This window comes from Odocoileus virginianus, chromosome 34 (genome assembly GCF_023699985.2).
Source record: "Odocoileus virginianus isolate 20LAN1187 ecotype Illinois chromosome 34, Ovbor_1.2, whole genome shotgun sequence".
Classification (NCBI taxonomy): domain Eukaryota; kingdom Metazoa; phylum Chordata; class Mammalia; order Artiodactyla; family Cervidae; genus Odocoileus; species Odocoileus virginianus.
The window spans coordinates 2,085,056-2,111,781 of NC_069707.1; the positions used below are offsets into that span (position 1 = coordinate 2,085,056).

A 26,726-nucleotide genomic window follows, 5' to 3' on the forward strand; every position below is an offset into this window, starting at 1 on the left:
TCTGAGGTCCTTGCTTCTCCCCGACACACGTCACCCCCTCACCGGCTTTGCTCTGCCGTCTCCCCGTGCCTGTGTTAGGGACAATCAGAAGTCCCCAGAGCACGTGCATCTGGTTTCCGTTCAACACGAAACTGAACATTTCTCCGTTAGATTCAGCTCCCATCAGATCAGGCTGTGTGTTCACACAGCCCTGTTAGACACGGGAGTTCAGCGCAGAGGACAGGTTTGTTTTCCAGTTCAGTGCAGTTCAGTCGCTCAGTCGTGTCCGACTCTTTGCGACACCATGGACTGCAGCACGCCAGGCCTCCTTGTCCATCACCAGCTCCCGGAGTTTACTCAAAATCATATCCATTGAGTCGGTGATGCCATCCAACCATCTCATCCTCTGTCGTCCCCTTCTCCTCCCACCATCAATCTTTCCCAGCATCAGGGTCTTTTCCAATGAGTCAGCTTTTCGCATCAGGTGGCCAAAGTATTGGAGTTTCAGCTTCAGCATCAGTCCTTCCAATGAACACCCAGGACTGATCTCCTTTAGGATGGACTGGTTGGATCTCCTTGCAGTCCCGGGGATTCAAGCCCAGGGGACTTTTCTCCCACCTCTGGACAAAAGCCCAAACCACTCTAGCAGCTGTATACTCATATGACACAGTTCTTCACTCAGTGAGAAAAAAGTAGCCAGGTCTCACCACAACCCTACCCTGGTCCAACACCTGCATGCAATACAATCCCCAGGTCTCAGCTACAACTCTTGGTTAGTTTCATTATTGTTGTTTTTGAGTCACTAAGTTGAGTTAGGCTCTTCCTGACCCCATGGACTGCAGCACGCCAGCCTCCTCTGTATCCCACTGTCTCCCAGAATTTGCTCAGATCCATGTCCATTGAGTTAATGATGCCATCCAACTACCTCATCCTTTGCTGCCCCCTTCTCCTTCTGCCTTCAATCTTTCCCAGCATCAGGGGCTTTTTTCTAACTAGCCAGCTCTTTGCGTCAGGTGGCCAGAGTTTTGGAGTTTCAGCTTCAGCATCAGTCCTTCTAATGACTATTCAGGGTTGATTTCCTTTAGGATTGTGTGATTTGATCTCCTTGCACTCCAAGTTAAAACTCAACAAATATATTTAATTATAACAATTATTTCCAAATTTAAAATACAGGCAAAAAAATAAAAATAAATAACCTCTTTTTAAGCCTGAACAGGAACCTGGGATGTGAACACACTCACCATACTAGAGAAAATAAATGTGTTTTACAGAACTAATTCCTCCAAGCAGCCGCGAGCTCAGCTCAGGGGGAGTTGCAGGCACACCGTTTTGGTTTCTAACTTGAATTTCAGTGTTGAGTGGGAGAAACTCTAGAACTCTCTCATGACTCACTTATCTCATTTTTACTAGAACTCTGATGGTATCATACTTTTATTTACTAAGAACCCCCCAATCCTGCTGCATTATAACAAGCCTGCAAGCAGTTAGAGCTTTAATTTACTCTAAAACATTTAGTTTGATTCCAAACACCAGCATCATAAAATCTGAAGCTCTATCTGCCTAGGAAAAACGCACTGGCTGTGACTTTTGCCAACACAAAGGCAAACACTGTTAAGATAAAGGAAGAAAACAGCAAAAATGAGGCAGCAAAATTCCCTGGAAACTGTGGACTCAGCCACTGCATTACTTGAAAGTTAAATTCCCAACCTGACGTTTAAGGGGAGTGTGTGGGGAGAGCTCATCAACAGAGAGGCAGAGGAAGGGACCCTGCCGTCCTCCGTGGGCGAGAGATGGGAGGGGGCACCCTGCAGATTCTGATGGGGGAGGAAGGTCTCCCAGCATCCTTGCCGACTCACACCAGACCTCGGGAGGGAAGGGCCTTCCTGGGCACTGGCAACAGGGGCCGCTCCCCTCCTGGCCCTGCTCTAGTAACCACGGTAACTGTCACTGGCCTGCGGAAACCTTGGTACCCGAGTTCTGGCAAGCATCTGGCAGCGTCCCTCCTTCAGTTGTAAACCATCAACAGATTCCTTCCCCACCCAGGGTGGGTTCACAGGATGTGAACGCCACCAGGGGAGAGCTCAGGAAGCCCAGCTCTGACTTAACAGGAGGCTCATCACGATTCCCATGCAGGGGGCTCTGCGTCTGCTCCTCCGGCCCCTGAGCCCGCTGCCACGCTCAGCTTGGGTCCCATGGGACAAATGGGAGGGGCTGAGACTCTCACCTTCCCGCCAAGACAAATTGGAACAGCAATGCTGGCATTTTCAGTTCAGTTTAGTCACGTCCGACTCTCCGCAGCCCCATGGCCTGCAGCACTTCAGGCCTCCCTGTCCCTCACCAACTCCCGGAGCTTACTCAAACTCATGTCCATTGAGTTGGTGATGCCATCCAACCATCTCATCCTCTGTCGTCCCCTTCTCCTCCCGCCTTCAATCTTTCCCAGCATCAGGGTCTTTTCTAAAGAGTCAGTTCTTCACATGAGGTGGCCAAAGTATTGGAGTTTCAGCTTCAGCATCAGGCCTTCCAGTGAACACCCAGGACTGATCTCCTTTAGGATGGACTGGTTGGATCTCCTTGCAGTCCAAGGGACTCTCAAGAATCGTCTCCAACACCACAGTTCAAAAGCATCAATTCTTCAGTACTCAGCTTTCTTTATAGTCCAACTCACATCCATACGTGACCACTGGAAAAACCGTAGCCTCGACTAGATGGGCTTTGGTTGGCAAAGCTGGCATTTTCGGTGGGACCATAGTGTTCACGGAGAGAAGTGTGAGACCCAAGTGCCGACCACACACCAGGCTTCCTGGGCCCGGGGTGCTGACTTGGAAAGACGGCCAAGGACCGCTCCCTGGGAAGGCCAGGCTGCAGGCTGCTGCTGACGGCATCTCCAGGGCGGCCGCCTGTCCCCCACTGACCTTGCGCGCAGACGGAACGGGGTTGCCCTCTGAGATGCTGGGGCCTCTCGCCTGGACGTCCCGTAAGCGCAAACTGTGACCAGCAGGTGGCGGCCGCGTCCCACCCGGGAGGTCCGCCCCCACGTCGCCTGCAAAGTCAGGCCCCTTGAAATTGTGGTGTGCGTTCGGTCACTCTGTCCAACTGAGTCAGTCCCTAGGCAGCTTGGTAAGCAGTCCGGGGTCCCCAAGGAGGAGACAGGGGTCTGGGGCCCTCGGAGAGGGGAGAGGGGTCCGGAATTCTCAAGGACGAGGAAGGGACAAATTTTTTTTTCTACATTCCTTAGTCTTCATCACATAAAACGTTTTTTTCTTTACGCCCGGAGCTGATGATTACACGAAACAAATCAGCTTAAACTCTGTTCTAAGGATCATAAAGCAATGCATCCTGCTCCAGGACATGTTTGTCCTTAAGAGAACCTTTCATCTACTCCTGTGATCTTAAGACATATGTTGTGGGAATGGGTCTGATAAAAGTATGTAAGGCCCGCTGAAGGCAGGAGGAGAAGGGGATGAGATGGTTGGATGGCATCACCGACTCAATGGACATGAGTTTGAGCAAGCTCCGGGAGTTGGTGATGGACAGGGAGGCCTGGCGTGCTGCAGCCTTGGGGTCGCAAAGAGTCGGACACGACTGAGCGACTGAACTGAACTGAAGACTGTCGAGGGGGCACTCTCCTTCCCCCTTCTGATGTGTCAGAACCTTTCTCTGTCCCTTTTCATACTTAACTATGCTACACAAAGTCTTTTGAGTGACCAAGCCTGGTCCTGAAACTAAATCTTCTTCAGAGATCACGAATCCGACACCGTTCACCGTAAGCTATCACAGATTTTGGGGACCCCATAGACGGCAGGCCTCCAGGCTCCTCTGTCCATGGAATTTTCCAGGCAGGAATATTGGAGTGGGTTGCCATTTCCTCCTCCAGGGGATCTTCCCGCCCCAGGGATCGAACCTGCGTCTTCTGCATTGCAGGCAGATCCTTTACCCTCTGAGCCACCAGGGAAGCCCCCAGATGTGGTGCTCAGATGATTTAGAGTGACTGGCTCCGGATGCTGTGCTGGTCATCACTGCAAGTGTGGGAGGAGGCCGTGTGTAGGCAGAGGGCCCCGGGCCGACCCGCCTCTTAGAGGCCGAGCTGAGACTGTTACCAAGCGCGCACTGCTCTTTTTACTGCAGCTGAGCATTTCTTTAACACGTACAACCTTTGCTCTTTTTTTTTTAAAGCAAATGGTACTTCTTTCCATTGAAATCCATTTCCCCAGTGCCTCCTCTCCCCTCCCACAGAGTAATGGTCCGTTGCGACACAATTACACATAGTGTGTTCACTGTTATTACATGTGTGTGGACACATGGCTACTCAGTGGGAGACATTTCTCCAGGCTTCCTTTGCCTTGTTGTAATCACAGGACCACATCGAGGCCAGTAGGTTGGGAGAAGTGATTCCTATGACTTTCACATTGTGTCATTAAATAAAAGGCTACCTGTTTCCCCCTCTCCTTTTTTCTGTTAGCTGGAATAAAAACGTGATCGAGGGAGCTATAGCAGCCCCCTTGCATCATGAGGACAGACTGCCGTTAAGGACAACAGCGACCTGCTGGTGGTCTGGAAGGTCCACCTGGACTCTAACACGAGAAATAAACGAAGGATCAGAGGGCTTCCCTGGGGCTCAGTGGTAGAGAATCTTCGGGCCAATGCAGGAGACGTGGGTTCGATCCCTGATCTGGGCAGGTCGCACATGCCGCAGAGCAGCTCAACCCTCCGGCCACAGCTGCTGAGCCTGTGCTTCGGAGCCTGCGCTCCGTCAGAAGTGAAGGCACTGCAGTGAGAAGCCCCCACTCCCCACAGCCAGAGAAAATCCCGCGCAGCAGTGAAGACCCAGCGACAAACAGAAAGACAAGGGGTTAGGAAAGACACAGCTCTTACTGCTAGCTAGCTCTGCTATGGATTTACCTAAAAACATCAGGAAAATGACTGTATTAGCAAATGCAGCTCTAGGAAGAATGTGAGAGAGCAATCTGGCAATTCTCGGTGAGTTGCAAAATCATAACAGGAGAATATAAGCCCCAGCCGCCCGGTCTGAGCGCTGGTTCTGCAGCCTCCCCGCGTGGAAAGTCCCCGAGCTTAAGGCTCCCTCAGGGAAGCAGGCACCACGCGGGAAGAGGTGCTGTGGTTCCGTTAGTCCGACTGTACACGTGAGGCCCTGACTCTCCCCGCACTTGCGAGGGAGAATGCGGGCTGCTGATCAGACAGCAGGGGTCTCTGCAGCCTCCAGCCAGGGATACCCTGTCAGTGCAAACAGGTGGGCGAATGGGGCCCCGCCTCCCCTGGCACCATCAGAGCTGCTTCTGTGGCCGTAGCCGCCCACCACCCAGAGGTCCCCGAGAGAAGAGGGTGCCCTCTGCATCCAGCACAGAAGTGGCCCAGGTTTGGGGGAATCCCCCCTATGGAGCTGGAGGGTGGGGCTGGGGAAGCAGGACCACCCCTTCCCCCAGGGCAGGATGGAGGGGGGCAGGTGACCAGTGGAGGCTTCCGGAGGAGGCCCATCTGCAGGGGGTGCCTCAGCACAGGCCAGCGGGCAGGGGTGTCCAGCCAGGACCACAGCACCGTCGTTGTCCGCATCTAGTGGGGAGCACAGCTGAAAACTGAAGCCCGCAGTGGGAATGACTGCTCAGGATGCACCTTACCAGGGAGGAGGGACCACCCGGAAACGAGTGCTCACATTTGAAATCAACTCAGATATGAAGAGCCGCTCTGCCTCCAGAAACCTGGTCGTGATGGACTAGTTGGACTTGTGACCCCCACACTGGGGTCCTGACCCCGCTTCCTCAGAACGTGACTGTGTGCTAAGTCGCTTCAGTCGTGTCTGACTCTTTGCGACCCCATGGACTGTAGCCCGCCAGGCTCCTCTGTCCATGGGATTCCCAGGCAAGAATACTGGAGGGCGTTGCCATGCCCTTCTCCAGGGGATCTTCCTGACCCAGGGATGGAACCTGCATCTCTTATGTCTCCTGCATTGGCAGGCAGGTTCTTTACCACTAACGCCACCTGGGAAGCCCAGATTTGGAGAGAGGAGCTTCACGAGCTGATTAAGTTAAAAACAACACCGTTCAGGTCAGCCTAATGTGGCTTATGCGGGCTTATGTGACTGGTGTCCCTATAAGAAGAGATTAGGACACACACACCGCCCCCCAGAAGCACAGCCAGCTAGGACACAGGAGTGAGACGGCCGTCTGCAAGCCAGCGAGAGGCCTCGGGAAGAGCCAGTTCCGCAGCGCCAGAGCCTCAGACACGAGAAGTCAGTTTCTGCTGGCCAAGCGGCCTGGTCTGGGATACTTTGCTTCAGCAGGCCTCCCAACGAGCCACACCAGTAGACTGTGCCTGCGCACACACGCTGTGTTGTTTAGACCAGACTCTGTCCTGATACCTCGCAGGATGCCCAGGACTGGCACACTGGCGGAAATCTCGCAAAGATTTTAAAATATTGTACTTTCCCGGCCTCATTTGAGAGCTAGCCTCTCATCATCAGAAGAAAATCAGGGTACAATTTGAAAGATAACGCTTCAGTGCCTGCACTTTCACCTTTGCTGACGCATCATATATACATATACATACATATATATATACATATATGTAAATCTCAATTATCCAGAAGTAATTGCTCAAGACCATCTCACTTACTTTGTAGCAAAAACCAAGAAAAATTATCTTCTGGTCAGTGTATATTAAAAACACATACATATGCCTATGCAAGAAACTATGCATGTGCATGTGATTAATTTATTACTAACAGCCTGACAGGCATGAACCCGCTGTGCCTCCAAGTACAGGCAGCTGATCCCCAAACACAGTGGAACAGTGTTTGCAGAGATTCAGAGGAGAGGTGAAAAGATCTGACTGTGAGCGAAGACACGAGAAACAGGAGAAAAGACCCAGGTGCCATAAAGACCAGTCTGGGGTCCTTTAATGTAGAGCAGAGACATGGGAGTCCCAGGTCGACCGGGAGTATCCGCCTCTGAGCACCAAATGGTTGTTGATACACCTGTTCTGATGCCCAAGGCAGCAAGAAAAAGGATCCCATTTGTTTAATGAAACAACATACATAGCAAGTTTGCAAAACGTCTTTATTCTTTATGGCTGAAATCTGAGAAGAGTTATTGCATAAAGAGGCAGGCTTCACCCCTCTGGGGCCAGGTGCAGAGGGGCTGTGCGAAGCTTCTGTGCGGGTTTAGAGACACACTTCCCCAGATCTCATCAGGGCTCTGATCAAACTGAAAGAAGCATCTGAGTGACACCTCCTCTGCTTTGATTTCTAGAGTCACATGCTAACAGATTTGAAAGACATGGGACTGCTGAACACCTGGGTCTCCCGTCAGAACCCTGAGACTTGAAGACAATTCCTACTTCACCCACAGAACAGTTTTATTTTGCAAAGTGAAAACCATGTTTTAAAAATACAGACTTTGGATCTTAAGAAATCCCATTGAATGGCATATAGAGACACAGCTGAGGCTTGCAAGAACAGGAGAAAGTTTCAAATAACATGCTGGTCAACATTAACCATGTCAGTATCTTTGCAGTTCATGTCAGGACCTTTCTAAGACACATTTGTTGGGGGTGGGGCAGGGAGGTTGTTTATTTTTGGCCATGCAGCTTGGGGAATCTTGGTTCCCCTATCAGGGATCAAACCAAGTTTCTCAGCAGTGAAAACAGTGCTAACCACTGGACTACCAGAGATTCCAGCATTTGTGTTTCCATAAGATGTGTTGATACTTTCCCCACTTTGTTGGTGGTGGTGATGTTCAGCCACTAAGTCATGTCTGACTCTGTGACCCCATGGACTGCAGCACGCCAGGCCTCCCTGTCCATCACCAACTCCTGGAGATTGCTCAGACTCATGCCCATCAAGTCGGTGATGCCATCCAACCATCTCATCCTCTGCCATCCCCTTCTCCTCCTGCCTTCAGTCTTTCCCAGCACCAGGGTCTTTTCCAATGAGTCGGCTGTTTTCATCAGGTGGCCAAAATACTAAAACACTTTCAAAATTTGAGTCCTATGAACTTTCTATGAAGTCAAAGAGAGTTGTTAAAATCTGATTTTGCAGTTAACTTCAGACTTCAGGTAACTTGCTGTTTACAGCAGCAGAAACCTACATGACCCTAGCTCTCTGCCAGCTATTTTGAAGCTCGTCACGACCAGACTCCACACGTCTCTCTCTAACACCGCAATGGAAAGGAACAAAACCCCTTTCATTGTTGTCTCAGTAGTTTCCTGGTTGTTTTCTTTTTAAGTATTCTAAACAATTTAATTTTTTAAAACTAAATTTTTAAAAAATTTAAACAACTAACTCAAACTGGAGTTTGCCTGGTAGCTCAGTTGGTAAAGAATCCGCCTGCAATGCAGGAGACCCCAGTTCGATTCCTGGGTCAGGAAGATCCCCTGGAGAAGGGAAAGGCTACCCACTCCAGTATTCTGGCCTGGAGAATTCCGTGGACTGCATAGTCCATGGGGTCACAAAGAGTCGGACACGACTGAGTGACTTTCACTCTTATCTGTACTAGAAGCCCCAATTTTATTATGTTTTGTTAAACAAGTATTTATTAAGCACCTTCATCTAACTGATTTTTGGAGAATTGCCATCATGGAGAGAAATACAGCACACTGTACTTCCTGACGTCCCGTGACGACCACAGCTGCCTGACCCCTGGGGCCCGGCATCACCAGCACTTATGCAGCCACCTCTTTGGTCTCTGAGCTTGTTTTTCCTTCTGCCCTTTTACAATCTCATGCAACTTGAGTGCGTCACAAGGAAACGAGAAAAAGCTCAAGCCAGCCCGGTTTGCTGCTCTGATGAGCAACAGTATCCATGGGGATGGAAAAATGTTTAATCTTCTGCCTAAATGAGTTATGTGAGGGCTTTTGATGGTTGTTCCTGTTTTGTTTTGTTTTGAAGTCATGGGATGTTTTGCAATGACCAGAAATTGCGGCTGAAGGCTTCTTTGCGAACATTCCTGAAAGTGTTCCCGCTTGTAAGCAGTTCACTTTCATCCAGCACGTCCCAAAGCCCGCTTTGTGGAATGCCAGCCATCAGGGACAGGGGTGCAGGGCATCCCCGGTCAGGTGAGCTGGGGGTGCTCCCTGTGGGAACCCCCCGGCACCCAGAGCACCGGCGGCCCTGATCCTGCAGGAACGACCCCACTCGCTTTTGCTTCATTTCCACGGGCCCCGTGCATCTCCATCCTGTCAGCGCTGAGCCTGGGGGCCTCACATGGTGAAGGAGGATGGGTTGTCGTTGTCCACGGTCTCGCTGTTCTGCCGGGAGGTGAAGGTGTCCGAGTGCAGCCGGGAGCAGGAGAAGCCCGGCGCCTTCTGCTTCCGCCTCACGCACCACAGGTCCTTCATGATCTTCAGAAAGTAGCTCCGAAACTTCTGGCCGATGAAGGCGTAGAGCACGGGGTTGAGGCAGCAGTGCAGGAAGGCCAGCACCTCGGTGACGTTCTTGGCGTAGCCCAGCAGCCTCTCGCCGCTGCACGAGCGGTCCGTCCGGCCCAGGTTGACGGCGGTCACCAGGAGCACCATGTTGTGCGGGATCTGGCAGGCCAGAAACACGAGGACCACCGCAATGATGACGCGGATGGCCCTGTGCCTTTTCGAGTTCTGCGCCTGGACTAAGGTCTGGACGATGAACGCGTAGCAGAAGATCATGAACACCAGTGGGACGAAGAAGCCGAAGAGGAGCTGCAGCCCCAGCATCAGCAGCTTCCAGCGGATGGGCTCGGACACGGCGTGGTACCGCGGCTCGCACACGTCGCCGCCCTGCAGCTTGTACTTCTGGTTGAACGTGAAGGTCGAGCTGGAGATGAGGACGGACACCACCCACACCGCCAAGCAGATCAGCTTGTGGTGCGCCAAGGCTCTGGAGCGGAGCCGGAAGGACTTGGTGGCCTGCACGATGGCGATGTAGCGGTCCAGGCTGATGCAGGCCAACAGCAGCATGCCGCAGTTGAAGTTGACGGCATAGATGCCCCGGGTCAGTTTGCACATGGTGTTGCTGAAAATCCACTCACCGGTGGCGTGGTTGACAGCCCAGAAGGGGAGGGTGAGGACAAAGAGTATGTCCGCCACGGCCATGTTCAAGAGATAAACATCCGTCATAGATTTGGCTTTCTTATAAAAGGCAAAGGTGACAACCACCAGAATATTACCCAGGAGGCCACAGACGCATATCAAGGAGTAAGCTACCGGCACGAAGAGCCCGGAGAAACTTCTGACCTCCTGCAGGGAGCACAGAAAGCTGTCATCATCCAGTAAGTAATCCGAACTGTTAGCTAATCCAAAGTAGTCCTCATTTGAATCGTAGATGTTGGTGGAATTCATTGGTTCCTAGAAAGTGAACAAAGACAGAGTCAGCTGCAGTGTAATTTTCTAGGAGTCAAATTGACGGATATTATCCTCCCAGCCAAAATAACAAGGATGCTCACCCCTCTCATCCTGGTGCTCGATCTGGGCAGAGAGGCCAGGCCTGGAACAGAAAGCAGCAGACTTTTCACTTCCTTTGGCTCACAGTGGAGAGAACAGGAGAGACGTGAATCTAAGGAGGAAGGAAAGCAGAATGCAGTACAGTTGTGTATTTCGGAGAGCCAAAGAGTTAAGGAAATAGAATTCTTCCCATTTCAACACAAGAGTGCACAGCCTGCTGTTTTATACAGAAATACTCATTTAGAACTGGTGTCAGTAGCCGCTTTCCATGGAAGGCCAGACATTAAATATTCTAGAATCTGTAAGTCATGTAGTCTCTGACATCACTACTCAGGTCTGCTGGTGAAGCCTGAAAGCAACTTCAGACAGCTATGTGAACAAATGGGCAGGCCAGCCGCAGGCCATGGGCTGTGACAGCCGATCCCTGATCTCGAGTGTAAAAACAGGTGATACCAGCAAAACCACAGGTTCAATCTGCAGTAAAATATTCTTGAAGAATTCAGTTTAATTACATTCAACAAGATGCCACTGAACAAAACCTGTAGAAGGGTAGTGTTGCTAGGATACTTAGACTTTATAGTCCTTGCTTGAAAATACTATATATAATTTTAAAGACTGCATGGCTTCCCAGGCGGCACTAGTGGTAAAGAACCTGCCTGCCAGTGCAGGAGACACAAGAGACCTGGATTCGATCCCTGGGTCGGGAAGATCCCCTGGAGCAGGGCACGGCAGCCCACTCCAGTCTTCTTGCCTGGAGAATCCCATGGACGGAGGAGCCTGACAGGCTATGGTCCCTGGGGTCACAAAGAGTCAGACGTGGCGGAAGGGACTTGGGAGCCACAGATGTGTCCAGAATACAGTCTTGCTGGCAACCGCTGGTCTGCTGGAGCCAACACACCCTGATCTTCAGGAACCAGGCTGCAGGGAGGGGGGCTCGGGCCGGTGCGGTTAGGGAAGGCTCTGTGACCGCACAGCCCTGGGTCCCCGCAGAACCAGCCCCTGGCAGGGGACCACTCAGGCTGAAAAGGAATGCTGAGCCCTGCGTGTTTCTGAAACCCCAGGCTGCCTGGGTTGGCCTGACCGCTGCTGAACAACCCCAGTGGCGCTGAGGATGTGCTGGGGATGCCAAGAGGGGAGCTCCAGGGCTCCAGGCTCAAGGAACTCACTGGGAGTGGGGTGCAGGCTGGAGCAGGGCCTTGCAGGAAGGCCTGTGAGGTCCATCACTTTGAAACAAACAGGCAGAGGGGAAAGAAAGATTTGCTGCTCTTCCCACACGCCCTCATCCATCTTTACCTGGTGTGGTGCCTCGTTCTGGTTTGTTATCCAGCCACGGACGAAACCCTGGAAGTCTGAGACTCACCTGAAATGTGCGTTCCCTCTTTTCCTGCAGCTCCCCCGCACCGGTGGCCCAGGAGCCCAGGAAGAACAGAAAGGCCAGCCTTGGAGGCTCAGGTGGAGGAGGAGGATGCTGCCCTGAGCCCATCCGGCTGTGCCTGGCCTGTCCTCGGCTATGGAGGCCACACTGATACTGGCGGAGGGGTCCCGTGTACATAGAGGTCACCCTGGAGGGCTTCCTGCACATGCTTCCTGCATCACGTGTCTCTCCCGCTGCGGCTTCCTGATCACACACAGATGGCCTCAACCCCCTCCTTCTCTGCTGCCTGGAGCCCAAGCCTCTGCACTGCCTGCCCCCCGCTCTGGACGCGAGGCCGCAGGAATGCTCGGCTCCCCTCTGCACTTCTACAACTGCCTGCAGAAGACGCGCAATCAGAGCTCCCGTGTTGCACAAGCGAATGAGGAGATAAGCAGCCGTCAGATCACCAGATTAAATGTATCAGATGAAATACGACCTCAAGATTCGTGCTTCCGGCCACGAGGGATTAGCAGAGACCACGCGCACCCTACTGCATCAAGCAACCAAAAACGCCCACAAAATGCATCAAATCACAGTTTTCAGATGCTGGGTGATGGACGGGGACTGTGTTCCCTGCCAGGAGGACGGTGAGGCGGGCAGTGGTCTGAGCTCTGCAAAGCCCCCTGGTTCTCACTGGGAGCCATTCCCGTGTGCAGAGCAGGAGCGCAGCCCAGAGAACGGCCTCCTCCCGGTGCTGAGGAGACAGGCCTGAATTCAGGGAGACGGGCGGATGAGAGAGGAGCCCCCGCACAGAGACAGGGGCCCGCAGAGCCGTCCTGAGACCACGGGGCGCACGGCCAGGGGAGAGCCCCCAGAAGGGGCACGGGGCCGCCCACAGAGACCCCGCAGGCTGGAGACAGGCCTCCCGAGGGCAGGGCGGGGCTGCGACAGGCAGCTGGCGCCCCACCGTGTCAGACCTTCCGCGTTCATCCCAGCCCAACACTCCCTCTCACAGATGTTTTCTTTCCCCTGTCCTTGTTGAACTGCACTTTGAAAGCGATTATTTTCCAGTGAGAACTGTACTCTGCCCCCACTGTTCACTTCTTCGGGAAAACACTCCCCCGTGGCCCTTTCCTTCGGGGCATCCTTCGTTCCAGAAAGAAGCTCAGAGAGCGATGGCCTCTAGGACCACCACAGCCTCTGGCAGCTGACGCCAGCTGGGACAGTTCTGAAACTTTCCCGAGGTGAAGGAGATGGCACACTGGCACCCTCGTCTGCAGCCCGATTTCCTGGGACTGTGAGATGCTTTCCTCCTCTCTCAGGGGAGGGCACCGGCTGGAGGGCCCAAGCCCCGGGAGCCCCCTTTGCCTGGCAAAGCAGTCAGAACTGCTCCTTTCTGCTTCACCGAAAACTCTGTCTCTGCATTTTTGTTTAGCACCAGTGAACAGAGGCTGGTGTCCGGCATTAGCAGCGATCACGACCTTCCAAGTCCTGGGGCCCTGGGAGCATCCTCAGAAGGGAGCCGTCTTAGGAGTAACAGGGTTAAGATAAGCCGACCTAAATGCCTCTCCGGACCCGCCAGGACAGAGTCTGAGAGAAAGTCACAGATGAGCCATCTGACTCCAGTCATACTGCTACCTTCAGAATGAATGAATCCCCAAATTAAAGATATATGACAGAGTTCTACCTTCAGCATGTGAAATTCATAATGTCAGGTGCCCAACAAAATGTCTAAACCACTGTAGGTTGAATGCTTGCAGCTCCCCACGGTTCACACGCTGAAGCTGAATCCCCAGGGTGACCGTGCGAGGAGATGAGAGCCCGCCCCCATCCCCAGGGGATCGGGGCCCTCGTAAGAAGAGACGCATATGAGAGCCCACTTCCTCTCTGCTCGCCATCCTGCGCGGACGCCCTGAGAAGATGCAAACCAGGAAGCAGGCTTTCATCAGACCTGGATCCGCTGGGGCCCTGACCTTGGACTTCCCAACTGCTAGAACTGTGAGAAGTAAGACGCTTGTTGTTGACGCCAGTCGGTCTGCAGTAATTTGTTATCGCAACTCAAACTAAGGCGCAAACCTTCAAAATGACAGGAAAGTGACTCGTGATCTACACAAAGAAACAGAAAAGTGGCAGAGATGATGTAATTAGCAGAAAAAGATGCTCCGGCAGCTACTACAAATACACTGTCTGTGTTAGTCACTCAGTCGTGTCTGGCTCTTCGTGACCCCGTGGTCTGATCCTGGGATAAATGCAATGGGCTTCCTAGGTGGCACTAGTTCTAAAGAACCTGCCTCCCAAAGCAGGAGACATCAGAGACAGGAGTTCCATCCCTGGGTCAGGAAGATCCCCTGGAGGAGGGCATGGCAACCCGCTCCCGTGTTCTTGCCTGGAGAATCCTGTGGACAGAGGAGCCTGGCGGGCTACAGTTCACAGGGTCACAAAGAGTCAGACATGACTGAAGCCTCTTAGGACGCACGCACTATAAACAGACTGCACATGATCAGGAAGGCAGAGGAAAGCATAGACATGATGAGGAGCACCATGAAAGATATAAAAGACTAAAGAAAGATCCTGAAGATGAAATGCACAATGTGTAGAATGCGATTACACAGACTGGTGCAGTCCCTGCTGGTCCAGGCGTTACGGCTCTGTGCTCCCACTGCAGAAGGCTCAGGTTCGATCCCTGATCAGGGAACTAGACCTATAATGCCTCTCAGGTGCAGCAGGAAAAAAAAATACACCGATGGGGATTAACATCAGACTGGACTCTGTCAACACGCACAAAGCAACTGCGATTCTATATCCCAGCAACATTTAGAAATTGAAATTGAATAACAAATTATCATAGCATCAGAAAGCATGAAATCAAATATTTATGGATACATTCCCCCCTTATCCATACCCTGAAAACTATAAAACAACGTGGAGAGAAATTAAATAATCTAAATTAATGAAGATATATATTTAAATCAAACAGTTCAATATTGTTAAAATGTCAGTTTACTCCAAATTGATCTACAGAGACAAACAAATCCAAGTGAAAACAGTGGCAGGGGTGTTTGTAGAAATGGACAAGGTAAATTTAAAATGGTTAAGAAACTCAAGGGATTTAAAATAGCCTAAGCAACTTTGAAAGAGAGAACAAACCTGTAGGACTTACAATACCTGATCTCCAGACTTGCTACGAAGTTACAGTAGTCATGACAGTGGGGTGTGATAAGAGAATAGACCCATGAAGCAGCGGAACAGAAGAGAGACTGAGTTTTAACTAAAGGACCAAAGTAATTCAGTAGAAACAACAGTCTGTCCAGTATATAGAACCAGCACGGCTGGATATTCTTGTATGAAAGTTGATCTGTACCCCTTATCTCATACCATAGGCAAAAAAATAAAAATAAAAATCAGCATAGGTTATAGATCTATATGTGAGAGCTAAAAGCACAAAACACCTAGAAGAAAACAGCAGAAAATTGTCATGCCCTTGGGAATGAAGGCGATCTCTTATATAGATTGCTCAAGGCATGGACTGTTAGAGAACTGATAAATTATAACTCATCAGAATTTAAGACTTCTGCTCTTTGAAAGACTTCAGAAAATGAAAAAGACCACTGAATGGGGGGAAAAATGTAAATTTATATCTCATCACTGTAGCCAGCATCTTCAAACACTTACAACTCAGTGACAACTCAAGAAGAATCAGTCGAAAGATTTTAAGTTGATTCCCCGAAGAAAACACATGGATGGCAAAAAAGCATAAGAAAAGGCACACCATGTCCTTAATTACTAGGAAAATGCAAATTAAAACTGCAGTGAGAAGTCATTTCACACTCACCAGACTGGCTGAAATCAAAAGGGCAACTGTGGAAGAGACAGCCACGGGCGTCCCACCCAAGTGGCAGGGCGGTGATGCCGAGGCCTGCTCTGAGAAAACAGGGCCAGGCCTCTCTGGTCACACACACACACACACTCACCACTCAAACCGTGAGTGACCCCTGCGTTCACCCGAGAGAATGAAAATGAAAGGCGTGCAGTCACAGGTTTGTTCTTCACGGCCCGGCTGGAAGGAACCCTGGTGCCCATCTGCTGGCAAGCAGATATGTAAATGGCGCCCCAGACACACACTCGGCCCCAGTCCACGGGTGGCCAGGGGCTGCTGAGGCCTGTTCCGCACGCCCGGAGCGCCAGGGCATTTTTCTGGGTGAAGAACTTTAACGTGTATGCCCAGGTTCTGCATTGTTGCATTTATATGGAATTCTAGAAAAGGCCAAACGATGGCGGTGGAAGCCCAGTCAGTGACAGCTGTGGGTGGGGAACAGGGAGAAGGGGTCAGCCGGAATGGCCTGGGGGGCCTTTCTGAGGTGCCCGAGACGTGCCCCGTCAGGATGATGGCCGCTGGCAAAGCCCACTGAAGGCTGGCTTTCAGACTGGGGCATTTACTGCTATCATCTATGGCTCAAGCGGCTAATAAAAACAGCTGCACATGGTTCCACATAAACGCACTGATGCTGGCGACAGGTCCCCACTGAGGACAGCGGGCTGTGGGAGGTCTGTGGGGAGGAAGGACTAGAGACGACCCCAGAAGGAGGAAGAGGGACAGGTTGAGGTGGGTGGGGGTACAGGTGCTCGGGGACGGGCTGAGGCGGAGCAGGAGTGGAGACCCCGTGCTGCAGGGGGCCATGCGGGGACCGGGGGCCCAGGGGGAGGCCAGACCGGGGCGTCAACACGGGCCCTGGGTGGGGCGCCCCGGGTGGGGCGGGGTCAGTTCCTCGTCCCGTGTGCAGATGAGGTGGGCAGCCCAGCTGAAATGCGGCCAGGGAGGCCCCAGCACACTGGGCCCAGCCGGACCCCCACTTAGGGAAACTACTTTTTAACTGCACTGTGATAGATAATGATGCTGTCTATCTGTTATTATTAACAATGAATACAGTCGGTTCAATCAACGATTGTGAAATGTCTACTGATGCTGAGCATGCAAAGATGCATAGAACGTAAGCTCCAGCTTCAAGAACCTATCAGGTGAGCAAATCGTTATGAAACGGCAGCACTAGCTGTAAAAGCGGGGTGGGCAGGGAAAGAAGGGCTTTACTCTCAGCGAAGAGAAGGCCCGGGTAGGAGCAGCTTGTCGTGGGTGTCGGTGCAGGGTCTGGGCCAGACCTTCAGGCCACTCTCGGGGACACTCCCAGAAGAGACCTTAGAAGCTGGGCCAGAATTATGTCTATTTCTGAGTGAGGGAGTGAAGTGCATGCTCAGCTGCTCGGTCGGGTCCACCTCTTTGTGACCCCGCAGACTGCAGCCCACCAGGCTCATCTGTCCACGGGATTCTCCAGGCAAGAATACTGCCTCTTTGTGACCCCGCAGACTGCAGCCCACCAGGCTCCTCCGTCCACGGGATTCTCCAGGCAAGAGTGCTGGACTGGGTTGCTATGCCCTCCTCCAAGGGATCCTCCTGACCCAGGGATGGAACCTGCATCTCCTGCATTGGCAGAGGGGGTTCGTGACCCCTGCACCATCTGGGAAACCTTGAGACATTATTTTAATTTCCTTTGATTGACTCTTTTTTTTTCTAATTAAAATGGCAAAATACACCAGAATAACCCACATCTGTAAATTCCATATTTTTCAGGGATAGTGCTGTACACCTGTTGGGAATAAGCGTTATTCAATTGTGGATGATGACGGATGCATCGCTCTTGTGGTGAAGCTCAGTGTTCTTGAAAACACAGCTTTCGAGTCCTCGTGTGAACCGGGCATAAGCAGTACCTGGAAATGATCCAGCCTGCCCCAGACCACCGTCCTCATCACAGAAATCATGTCAACTCTGCAAAGGAATCGTGTTAGTGACAGATTGGCCCAGTGTCACCACAACGGGCAAAAAGCCTTTCTTTCCCCTCAGGCAAATGACCTCAGATCTTGAGCAGCAACAGTAAGCTTTTTGGAGAAGGATTATGTTCTTTCTAACAGAAGCACTTTCTGTTGTTCTTATGAAAATTGGTAAAAACATTAAGACTTTTAAAAGGAGACATTTTTGTACCTTCTTTAATGAACAGAGAATAAAACAGACATGAGGAAATTGTCATGACTACAATAGGAAAGTGAAATAATGCTCAATACGTGTTAAAAGTAACTGATGTTCAATTCTTAGGCCAAGTCATTGGAAGGTTTGAAAAGAGGTGCGCGATAGTGCCGTCAAGTCTACAGTGGTCAGACTTACAGTGGAATTTAAAGTTGCGCCGTGGGAAACATGGCCAGCCGGAAGCAAGGGAAGCCAGGCAGCCGCGATGGTGAAGAGACCCCATGCGTCAGAGGGGGTGCTATTCTGCAAAGATGGGGGCCAGGGAGGGGTGATATCACTGACCACCTGCAAGGTGGCCTTTAGAGAGGGTCTAGGTTTACACCTGCCTGCAAAGGGTAAGAAGGCAGCCAGTGAGTAGAGATGGTTTCCAAAGAACTGACCAAACGTCAGGAAGATTATTTGAATGGGTTGGCAAGCTTGGCATGAGCTGCCTTGGGGGCCAGAAAAGCCCAGGTCAGGCGCAGTGGTCACTGCTTACGGAGCACGAGGCGGGTGTGAGCTGGGTCAGACCTGCGGAATCAGTCTCTGCTGGAGTGCTCTTTGGAGAGGAAAGGGTTAGAGCGGGTGCCCCTCTCCTCTCCAGCTGGGGGCCGTGGGGGCAGGATGGGCTGGAACTTGGGAGGTGCCTTTGCAAGCGGAGGGTCTGAGCGAGGAGCTCTGAGGCAGACACCCCTGTGTGCCCTGAATGTTTCACCACCAGTAAGCCTGGAGCTGGGGCTGCTGGAGCCCCATCCACACGAGGGTGTGGGGCGGGGGAAAGGCAGCTTCCAGCCGGGCAGTGAGTGGGTAAAGACGTGGGTGCCCGGAGGACGGTGTTTTCACGTGTCGTGCTCACGGCAGGAGCCCGCGCACGCCTGTCTTTTGAGGGATCAGTGCAGTTGGGCATTAGATGAGCTCCAGAGCCTGCTCAGGGCGGCCGCGACCACTCACCCCCCTTCACAGCGCCTCCGGGGACCCTAACGCACGTTTGTGTGAGCGTCGTGGCTTCACTGGGGAGTCCAGCCTCTAACAGCTGTGTCGCTGGAGTTTAGATCAGCTTGTAAATCAGTGAGCTTAGATCAGTGAGTCCCTGGGAGATGTTCTGGCTGCAAAGAAAGCGGGGACTAGGACAGGCCCGGGAGAGATGCTTTGGGGTCAGTTTTGGGAGCTGCCTCCATCTGCCTCCTCCTTTCTGGAACATCCCCTCCAGTACCAGCTGGTGTCCATGCAGGCTGCGGCCAGGAGTAGACGCGCCCTCAGAAAGTGCAGGAAGGGGAAGGCGAACCCCTGCACCAGCCCCGGCGGAGTCACCTCTCATCGCGGACACACAGAACCCATGTTTCTAAAAGTCAGGCCATCGAATGGCTTCTCTTACTTTGGCAGAGGCACGCGGTGATAAGCTGAACCTTTGCATGACTTTTGCACTGAAGCTTTGAGGCCATAAATGAAAGTAGACGTGCCAGAACCCCAGACTGAAGGAGCCTCGGGGAGCAGGCCTCTGCCCTCAGTTGTCACACTGCAAAGACTCGAGAAATCCTTAGTGCTACTAAATGAGACCAACATCTTTAACATGGTGTTCACAATGCTACTTTACATTTCATCACAGTTAAGTGACGTGGCTGCCTTGGACCACTGGCATTAGGTACCGTGTACTAAAGAAGGTACCTCGGAAACTAACAGCTAATTGACTGCCTCGCTCAAGAATGCAAAGAACACCTCACTATACACGCATGTCCTCAGATCAGAACGGCTGTGCACAGGGCCGTGGTCCGTCCCCCTGCCCAGCTGCACTCAAGCCCACCAGAGGTCGCCCCCGCCACCCCCCGGCCTCCATTGCACAGAGGCCTCGTCCTGGGACTCTGAGGGCTTCGGAAGCCTCCTGGTCACAGGCAGAGGACAAGGATGGGGAACGGCTCAGGTCCTCAGCAGGCAGCGTCTGCGCTGGGACCCAGTGACCAGGATGGGCTCGCAGGGAGGCGGATTACTGGTCTGCTCTCCGCTGGGTCAGATGCGGGTGGGGGCAAAGGGAAGCAGGATACTGCAGAGGAGAGCGGAGGGGGAGAGAGGGGAGGGGAGGGGGAGGGGAGGGCGGGGGCGGAGGGGAGGGGAGGGGAGGGGAGGGGAGGGGAGGGGAGGGGACGTGGAGGGGAGGGGAGCGGAGGGGAGGGGGAGGGCACGTGGAGGGGAGGGGAGCGGAGGGGAGGGGAGGGGAGGGGCACGTGGAGGGGAGGGGAGGGGAGGGGAGGGGAGGGGAGGGGGAGGGCACGTGGAGGGGAGGGGAGCGGAGGTGGCTGGAAAAGCAGAAGGGGTGGGCAGCAGGCCGCCCTCAGCTTTTGGCCCCTCTGGCCAAGGGCAGACTCCACCCATGAAAATTAAATATGCAGAAACATTAACAACATTTATCAAAGTATTATCAGCAAGGAAAACTTAAAGTTTTGATTTAAACAAATTAAACAAGTTTAACGGCTTGCTAAAATTAAAGCAGAAGGTTTCAATCTGTGCTTATTTTCATAAACAGTGATGGCCCCCAAGACAAAGAATGAGAACAAAAGGAACGCGTGTGTACATGGTGAGCATACACACGCACGTGCATACATGTGGGTGTGTGAATGTGCACGCACGTGTGAATGTCACATTGTGTATAGGCATGTGTGTTGTGTGTTGCATGTATGTGTGTGTGCTGTGTGTGTGTAGGCCTGTGTATATGCATGTGTGTGTTGAGTGTTGGAGGGTGGGTGTGCACGCTGTAAGTTCTAACTGCACAGTGGGCTTTGGGATCACTGCTTTATGTCTATTACCTTGCTAAGTCTCTCAACATCCCTTTCAGATGACTTACAACCACTTTACAGGCTTTCCTCGTGGCTCAGTGGTAAAGAATCCGCCTGCCAATGTGGGAGCCACAGGTTCACTCTGGACAGGGAAGATGCCCTGGAGAAGGGAATGGTAACCCACTCCAGTATGCTTGCCTGGAGAATTCCATGGACAGAGGAGCCTGGAAGGCTACAGTCCATGGGGTCACAAAGAGTCAGATGTGACTCAAAGACTAAACAACGGCGTACCCACTTTACAAATGGGAAGACTGCAGTTCGTTCTAATTCACCTTGTCTCCAGCAGGTCTTACTGAAGGACTATACAATTCCCACAAGATCTTAAATAATATCTTTATTTTAATACATATGGGTATCAGAGTCTTACATACCATAGAGGTAGGCATTCAATACCATGTCACTGCTGTCTTAATTCATTTGACTCACAGGCACACAGAGTTTTACCCTTTTTTAGATGAATGTCAGTGGAGCTGAAACTCTAGGCTGGCTTCCTTCTGCTTTTGCATATGCGTGGTTAAGAAAGAAGCCAGAAGGTTTTTTCCAGTGAGTTGAATATAGGTTTGTATTTTTTTTCCTTCTGGTTCCTTTTGCTTCTTCAAAAGCTCATTTTACCTTTTCTTTTTCATTTACAGTAATTAATATTATACCTCTAATCATTTCAAGAACTAGTGACTAATTCAGACTTGGCATTGGTTTCTTTCCAGGGCTGATCACTACAATATCTGTTTTCTGCAGCTACATGGGCATTGGAGGGAATCTGTGCAGACTGTCTTAAAGACCACCATGCATCCTTTTATAGTCATGAGACGCTAACTCCCTAGTCACTGTGGCGTTAGCAGCCATTATCAGAGCTTTTCCTGTGTTGTGCTGAGTCTCATAAAAATTTCCACCCCATCAATTTCTCTTAAATGACTGCCTGAGAAGCTCCTTCCCAGTCAACCTCCAACTATTCAAGACCCTCACTCGTACTTTGCCATAAATCACCTTCCTCATCATCTCCAAAACATTTTTAGCTCAGGTTTGGCTCTCCAAACTCTTTGTGGCCTTATTTAAGTAAAGAACTGCATTTCTGCCCAGACCGATGCCCCACGGATATCACGTTACGAGGCAACGACCAAACTGCCCAAGCTCTAGTGCGAGACAATTAGAACGCATCACTTACTGTGCGTTTGGGGGAAAGCAAGCTTCCTGAAAACACGGCGCTATTCCTCAAAGTGTAAGGCCGCTGCACGTGCAAAAGTGAGCATGCTTTATGAAGTGTAAACACAGACAGCACGCCAGCATCCTAGAGTCCTCAAGAGTCAAGCAGGTCCATGTCTAATATCCCTCAGATGCAGGGATCAGAGAAGAAGAGACGTTTTCGAAAGGGGCTTAGCAGGCTCACCTCCAAAAGGCCGTGGTCCAGAGTGCACGAAGCGGTACACAGCCCTCACGACGCCCCAGGCGCGGGCATCCCCACTGTGACCTCTCACCAGGCGCACTTTCTAATGGTCATTAAGAAAAAAGCAGTGAGGGACCAGGATTAACCAGAAGCAAATTGCTGAATTACCACTTCCTATGTAAAGGGAACGCCTATTTGCCCAAATACAGATGGTTAACCATCTATATCCTGTAGGTTATAAAACGATCATATGACCCCTGGAGCCGCAGTAAAGCTGATGAGAAGGGAGGGGCCTGGGTGCGGTTCCCCCGCAAGGGCGACTCTGAGCTGCTTTTCAAGGTGTGGCGATGACGTTGTTTTCAAACACGGCCTCTCTGGGCCGGCGACCTCTGGGAGCCTGGAAAGACGCACGAGTATCTAGAAAAGGCCAGTGAGCACAGTGGACGTAGCCTCCAGGGCCCCCCTCCCTGGGTTCACCAGAAAGCTGTGCACCACAGCCAGCTTCTGACCCTCCGCAGCCCCCATCCCTCCGCTGCACAGAGGGGCAGCCGCAGACGGCCACAGGGGCAGCGGGCCCGGCTCTGGAGACCGGCAGGTAGGACGGCGCCTGCAGTGGGGCAGCGAGTGAGCGAAGTCGCTCAGTCGCGTCCGACTCTTCGAAACCCCATGGACTGTAGCCCACCAGGCTCCTCTGTCCGTGGGATTCTCCAGGCAAGAGGACTGGGGTGGGCTGCCATTTCCTCCTCCAGGGGGATTTTCCCAACCCAGGGATCAAACCCAGCCCTCCCGCATTGCAGGCAGACGCTTTACCCTCTGAGCTACCGGAGAAGCCCAGGAGTGGAGTAAGTGCTCAATAAACTCGAGTTTTGGGAGGATAAAAACCCAGGTGGCTCCGTGGTAAAGAAGTCACCTACAACACAGGAGATGGGGGTTCAATTCCTGGATAGGGACGATCCCCTGGAAAAGGAAATGGCAACCCACTCCAGTATTCTTGCCTGGGAAATCCCATGGACAGAGGAGCCTGGCGGGCTATAGTCCATGGGGTTGCAAAGCATCGGACAAGACTGAGCGACTAACTCACACACATGGTATTGTCTCCTCTGGGATCAAAAACGTCTCGTGTGGTGATGGATGCTAGCTAGACTTATCGTTCATTTCACAATATATGTAAATATCAGATCATTGTGTCATGCACCTGAAACTAATGCAATGTTAGATGTCAATTATCTCTCAACTTAAAAAAACACAAGACCCTAAACAGCAGGACACGTGCTCATTAGGAGATGGCAGGTGACAAACCTCCCGAGTGCCTTGTCACTGGATGTAGGGATGGATGCGAGGAAGAGCATTGGTGAGCAGCTGGGGGAGCTCATTTTTCGGTTTAAGTGGCTTTAAAAAATTAGCAAAAAATTTAAAGAAAAGATATCCTAGAATCATAGAAGTGTTCACCATCTTGTAGTGTGTTGTTATGATCCAAGTTCAGGAAATCGTTTCATAAAAAGACTGATAGCAAAGTTCTGCTAAGTCATGTCCAACTCTTTGCGACCCCAGGGACTGCAGCACTCCTGGCTTCCCAGGTCTTTGCAAGGTTTTACAGCCAAGACCAACAGAAAGCAAGACCGGGGGGACTGACGCCTTCCCTCCTTCCGAGCCTGACCCCTCCTATCTCGTGCTGAGCCAACCACGCTGCCCATGCACAGCCCCCAGCGCTCGGCTGGGTGCTGACCGAGCGCTGGTCAGGGTCTCTCCTTGCCGTGGACCCCAGAGCCCAGCTCGATCCCAGGCCGCCGCCGCCCTGCAGCGTGGCCCTGGCCCCCTTTCCTCTTCCGGGAATTGTCGGAGCAGAGCTGGAGCCTCTCCCCCGACCTCGCAGACTACTTCCCTGCCCAGTTTCTGCTCATCCCTGCCTCCCCCCGACCTGCAGAAGAAGAGCCTTTCTCCTTCTGACTGAGAGGCTGGATGAGCTCAGGGCCCCAGGACCCCGCCGTCCCAGCAGTCCCCTTCCCTCCGTCACGACAGTCCTTCTGAAGGACGGTCTCTCCAGGTCCTGACTCATCTCGCTCTGCTGGTTCTCCACTCACACGGGGTGTCCTGCCCGCTCCTCTGAAAAGAACCCTCCCTGTGACATCCCGCGCAGCCCCTGATCTGGACGGCTGGCATCTGGAGGGAGAGGAGGGGACCATGTCCTTCCCACCCCTCCATCACCCCCCTGCCACCACTGCCTCCTCTGAGACCCTGCTCCCGCTGGCGGAGGCTGCTGGAAGGGCTGCCCGCCACGCCAGTTTCCAGGCTAAGGTCAAGATTCAGGTCACCTCCGGATCGGGGGACACAGATGCCACACACCCTCTAACCCACCGCTTCCCTCTGACGTCCCCTTCGATAGTCTTATTTAGCGAGACGGTGGGAAGGTATGCCCGTTTGTGGCTCAGTATCACCCCAGGCCCAACCTGCCTAAAACAGGAAAAATAGACTTGACTTTGCTGAGGACCCCGAGGGGCAGCGAGTGGGATTCAGCACACCGACAAAAGCGATGCTGTGAGGCAGCATCGGGAGGCCAGGGGGCCTGGAGCACCTTCCCTTCCTGGACACGGGTGCTGGGCCGCCCATCGGGGGAGCCCAGAGCTGGAGGGGGCACCCCCGAGGGACCGCTGCCCCTGGCGTGCCTCCTCTGTGCCAGGCGGGAGCCTGTCTGTAGCAGGTCTGGCCCTGGTCCCTGATGGGCTCCAGCCCCGGACTGTGGCCTTCCCACCCACTCCCAAGGCTGCTCCTGGGTGGGACTCGGGGGCCTGTGTGGTCCTCCAGTGTCCTCTGCCCCCAGATTCCTTCTGCTTCAAAGTAAAATCCAAATTATACACCACCCTTGGGAAGCTCAGACCCATCTGTTTCCTCTCTCTAGAAGTGTCCCCTTGTTGGGACTGTCCATCCCTGATCGGGGAGCTGAGATTCCACATGCTTAAGGGCCGTCCCACAGCTAGAGTCTGTGAGCCGCAACTCGAGGCCCCACACGAGGCAATGAAGCCACGGCACAGCCAAAGAAATAAAGGCTTTCTTTAAAAAAGCAAAAATTTCCCATATTAAAAATCCCGTGAGCTCTCAACACTACTTCAATAAGACGCTGCTGCTCATTTGCATGACGTGGTGATGGACGTAAAGAGCAAGAGGTCCACCCTAGGTTGTGCTATTTATGTGAATGGTTTGCAGTCTGAAAGGCTGCCAGGAAATGTGAACAGTTCATCCAGGACAAAGCCCAGGGGCCATTTGGAAAATTAACATCACAGCCGAGAGGGAAGCGCGTTACCCTTTGAGGTGAGGCTGTGGTGAGTCCCAGGGACCCTCCTGCTAACTGGCAGGCTCACCCCTCGGCCATGGAAAGAGGCAGCTCCTGCGGGGCAGAGTCTGTGGAGCCAGAAAGAAGGGAGTCCCAGCCCCACAAGCCCCAGGGAGAAGACAAGCTCATCGCCCAGGGAGGAAGAAGAATTTAAAAGGGAAAAGAGGAACTCGGGAAATGCACGTAGGTTATGAAAAAACCCATGTGCACACGGCTATATTTAACGCAGATAACCAACAAGGACCTACTGTACAGAACAGGGAACTCTGCTCCGTATTATGTAACAACCTAAATGGGAAACGAATTTGAAAAATAAGAGACACAGGTACGTATATAAACCGAGCCACTCTGCTGTCCTATATGCTCTGCTTAAGCACTCAGTCGTGTCCGACTCCCTGTGACCCCATGGACTGTAGCCCGCAAGGCTCCTCTGTCCATGGGACTCTCCAGGCAAGAATACTGGAGTGGGTTGCCATTCCCTTTTCCAGGGGATCATCCCGACTAAGGGACTGAACCCAAGTCTCCCACATTGGGGACAGAATGTTTACCACCCCACCACCAGGGCAACTGTTCTCCAATAGAAAATAAAACTCTTAAAAAAGGGAAAGATAGGAACTTGGGGAAATGTGCATGGTCTATGAACAAACACATTTTTCACTAGAAAAGTTAAAATAATTTTAGGCAACAGTTTTGTAAAGAAAGTTCTTCAGTCACATGGACTTCCTCACCACGATAACTGCATGTCCCTCTAAGGGATGACAAGGGTTTCATATATTTTCAACTTTGTGGGTGATTTCCAAAGATGTGTGACACACGGGTGACCCACGTCTGCTGACAGGCAGGTGGCCCATAGGGCAGATGACTCTGGGGTCTCAGGGGACCCTGGGCCTCCCTGATGAATGACCAATTCCGAATCTGGAGTTCGCTGGCAGCTGTGAGGGCCCAGCAGGGGGTGGTCTGCAGCGTCTCTGAGAGATGCACTCTAATCTGGCTTTGGTGTCCCGAGTGCTGGGCACGCAGGGGCCTGGCAACCGCACCCAGCTGAGCTACCCTTCATGAGACGACCCCTCGGTGTGCTGGGTGGTCTTCAGAGACAGCGTGGGTCAGTGCCTCTGCTGCTGAAACGAGACTGCACATTGTTTACAATAGCCAGGACGTGGAAGCAACCCAGATGTCCATCGGCAGACGAGTGGATAAGGAAGCTGTGGTACATATACACCATGGAATATTACTCAGCCATTAAAAAGAATGCATTTGAATCAGTTCTAATGAGGTGGATGAAACTGGAGCCCATCATACAGAGTGAAGTAAGCCAGAAAGAAAAACACCAATACAGTATATTAACACATATATATGGAATTTAGAAAGATGGTAAC

The 26,726-nt window shown here is 52.2% G+C and overlaps 1 protein-coding gene across 4 annotated transcripts in view; it reads right to left on the reverse strand.

Annotated features, from left to right (window-relative positions):
- Positions 1-7,033: 7,033 nt before the first annotated feature.
- Positions 7,034-26,726, reverse strand: part of CCR6 (C-C motif chemokine receptor 6) — a 28,934-nt gene continuing 9,241 nt past the window's right edge. Inside the window, exons 2-4 of one of the 4 annotated variants that reach the window (XM_020885956.2) lie at positions 22,026-22,125; positions 10,410-10,519; positions 7,034-10,311 (exon numbers count right to left, since the gene is read on the reverse strand). In XM_020885956.2, coding sequence (XP_020741615.1) covers positions 9,193-10,311; positions 10,410-10,418 — 1,128 coding nt within the window. In that variant the 5' untranslated portion in view covers positions 10,419-10,519; positions 22,026-22,125 and the 3' untranslated portion in view covers positions 7,034-9,192. Of the gene's footprint in view, positions 10,312-10,409; positions 10,520-11,089; positions 17,466-22,025; positions 22,126-26,726 lie in introns of those variants that run through there. The other 3 variants (XM_070461717.1, XM_070461716.1, XM_070461718.1) reach the window with 3 other exon arrangements.